Here is a 2,708-nt window from a genome sequence, read left to right as displayed (position 1 = left end):
AAAGAGCCGACCTACCAAAGCCTCGTTCGTAGCTTGTACCTTGTACGACGTACGAGACCTCACCAGGCGTGATAATCTCCCCTTTGTCCTCGCCGGCTGCCAGAATACCACTGGCCTTATAATATTTCTGTCTGTCCTCCTTAACTCTCCCGTGCCAGTTTTTGTCCGCGTTTGACTCGTGGCGTCGAGATTTTTGTTAAACTTTAGTTAGTTTCGTTCGTTTGATTCGTTTGTTGATTTTTTTTTTATTGTGGGTTTCTTTTTTGGGGGGAGGGGGTAATTTTTTTTTCGGAGAGGGGGGGGGGAGGTTGTGGAGGAGCAAATTATATTCTTGACTCCAAAAAAATCCTTTCAAGTTTCCAGAATTTCATTTATGTATTATTTTATTGCCTTTATAACATCATCGTAGAGTGTCATTCTTTCCTTACCAAACTTTCTTAATTGTGGGCACTAGAGGGTTAAGAGCTACCAGCACAGCTAGCTTTTCATGTTTCGTTGTGGTTGAGAAAGAGAATTTTGTCAGGTACCGACAATTGAACGTGGAAAATTTCTTATAAAAAATACTAGAGCTTGAGGGAACCTAATAATCTAAAGATCAATTTGAATTGGATAGCTTACTGATAACAATTTTCGATTGGCTTGTACTAGATCTATTCTTGCGTACACATGACGTACACACGCATAAACACGACATACACACACCTAGACATGACATACACACGCATAGACATGACATACACACGCATAGACATGACATACACACACATAGACATGACATACACACACATAGACATGACATACACACACAGACATGACATACACACACATATACATGACATACACACACATAGACATGACATACACACGCATAGACATGACATACACACACATAGACATGACATACACACGCATAGACATGACATACACACACATAGACATGACATACACACGCATGAACTGACATACACACGTATAGACATGACATACGAATACTATTCAACTTTTTTTTCATTTCACACATAGACACACAACAGTATATTAATGTGTCTTATACAGGTAGCTGTGTGTACAGGTGATTGTCTTATACAGGTAGATGTTTGTACAGGTGATTGTCTTATACAAGTGGTTGCTAGAGCAAATTTGACTTTTTTTGTTTGTGGTAATTATCAAATGGTCGCTTTTAAAGACAGGCAGGCTAACCCAAATGTCAGGGGTTTCCAGAAATCTTGACCTGCACCAAAAGTGGGCATTGCCCTACCTATAGGAGAAGTTTGGTTTCATTGGTGTGTTTATTTTAGGTTATTGACAAAACGCTCTTTGTATTTTAAAGAAACTGAACAAGGGGCAAAAACTTTACCTTCGGTTTTCTCAAAACAGCATTTTTCGGGATAGCCTCCTGTGCTTAAAAGCGACCAAAATGATCATGTTTGAGCAGATATGGCTTTTTTTTGTTGTAATAGTCAAATGATTGGTCGGAACAGATTTTGGCTTATTTTACAATAATCAAAAGATCTGCTAGAATAGAGTTTGGCTTATTTTGTAATAATCAAATGATTGGTTAGAGCAATTTTTGCTTTATTTTGTAATCAAATTATCCGTTTCAGCAGATGTGGCTTTATTATGTAATAATCAAATGATCTTTTTTCAGATTTGACTTTATTATGTAATAAACAAATTATCTTTATTGAGTAGATTTGTCTTTTTTTTTTTTTTTAAATGTTGATCAGTGTGAGCAGATTTGTCTTTATTTTGTAATAATCAAATTATCTGTTAGAACATATTTTGTCTTTTTTTTGGGTATTAATCAAATGATTGATCAGAACAGATTTTGTCTTTATTTTATAATAATTAACTGATCGGTTTTGTCCCCCCCCCCTCCTCAGGTTCTTGAAGTACATCCGGTCATGCGCGCTGACCAGGAACTGGACTCTGTGCGTGCTGCTGGTGGTTATGGTCAGTGTTGGGTGCCTGAGTGTGGTCAAGTGGTCAATCCTGTACCTGCAGCAGATCCCGCAACTGCCCGAGGGAGATAACCCACATGATTACAAGTAATGTTGAGAGAGACAGTGAGAGAGAGAGGGAGAGAGAGAGAGAGAGAGAGAGAGAGAGAGAGAGAGAGAGAGAGAGAGAGAGAGAGAGAGAGAGAGAGGTATGCATTATACAATCATACAAAGTCATTAATAAAAAGGAAAAGATGTCGAAACAGCTACTGGGTAAAAAAAAATGATGCGTATTCTTACTCTTCATAATTTTCAGTTTATATGCATAACAATTCATTTATGTATTATGTTTGCCTTTAATGACTGTCTTGCTTGCTTCGGTCGGCTATTAGTTTTGCCGCCAAAACACCCTATAACCCGAACAAATAAACCCTTCACACCCTGCTATCCCACCAAATCAACATCTTTTATCTCACCCCATGACCCCTAATTTTCAAGACCCCTTATTTTCCCGGTCCCTCTTTCCCCCTACCCCCTTATTTCCCAGACTCATCGGGTCTGATTTTCACGCAATGATTTCATTTTTGCATCATTAGATATCTATTTTGAAATCACTGAACGCTAGGTTATTTGTGAGGCAGCGCGGTGGAATCAGGCGCTCGTCACTTTTGGGGCTTGTGGAGTCATTGGTGTAATCTTAAAGCGTGTTCGCTTGGCTCGCCTTGGGCGAAAACAATACACGTCTATCTTGAATAGAAGTCAGAAATG

At 38.7% G+C, this 2,708-nt stretch overlaps 1 protein-coding gene across 1 annotated transcript in view; it reads left to right on the top strand.

The window, feature by feature from the left end:
• Window positions 1-1,883: 1,883 nt before the first annotated feature.
• Window positions 1,884-2,708, top strand: part of LOC101857460 (UDP-GalNAc:beta-1,3-N-acetylgalactosaminyltransferase 1) — a gene marked incomplete at its 5' end in the record, with an annotated part of 19,697 nt that continues 18,872 nt past the window's right edge. Inside the window, 1 exon segment of the mRNA XM_005112109.2 lies at window positions 1,884-2,048. Coding sequence (XP_005112166.2) covers window positions 1,884-2,048 — 165 coding nt within the window.

This window comes from Aplysia californica, unplaced genomic scaffold (assembly GCF_000002075.1).
Source record: "Aplysia californica isolate F4 #8 unplaced genomic scaffold, AplCal3.0 scaffold01185, whole genome shotgun sequence".
In the NCBI taxonomy this organism is placed as follows: Eukaryota; Metazoa; Mollusca; class Gastropoda; order Aplysiida; family Aplysiidae; genus Aplysia; species Aplysia californica.
This window is presented reverse-complemented; position numbering and strand designations above follow the sequence as displayed.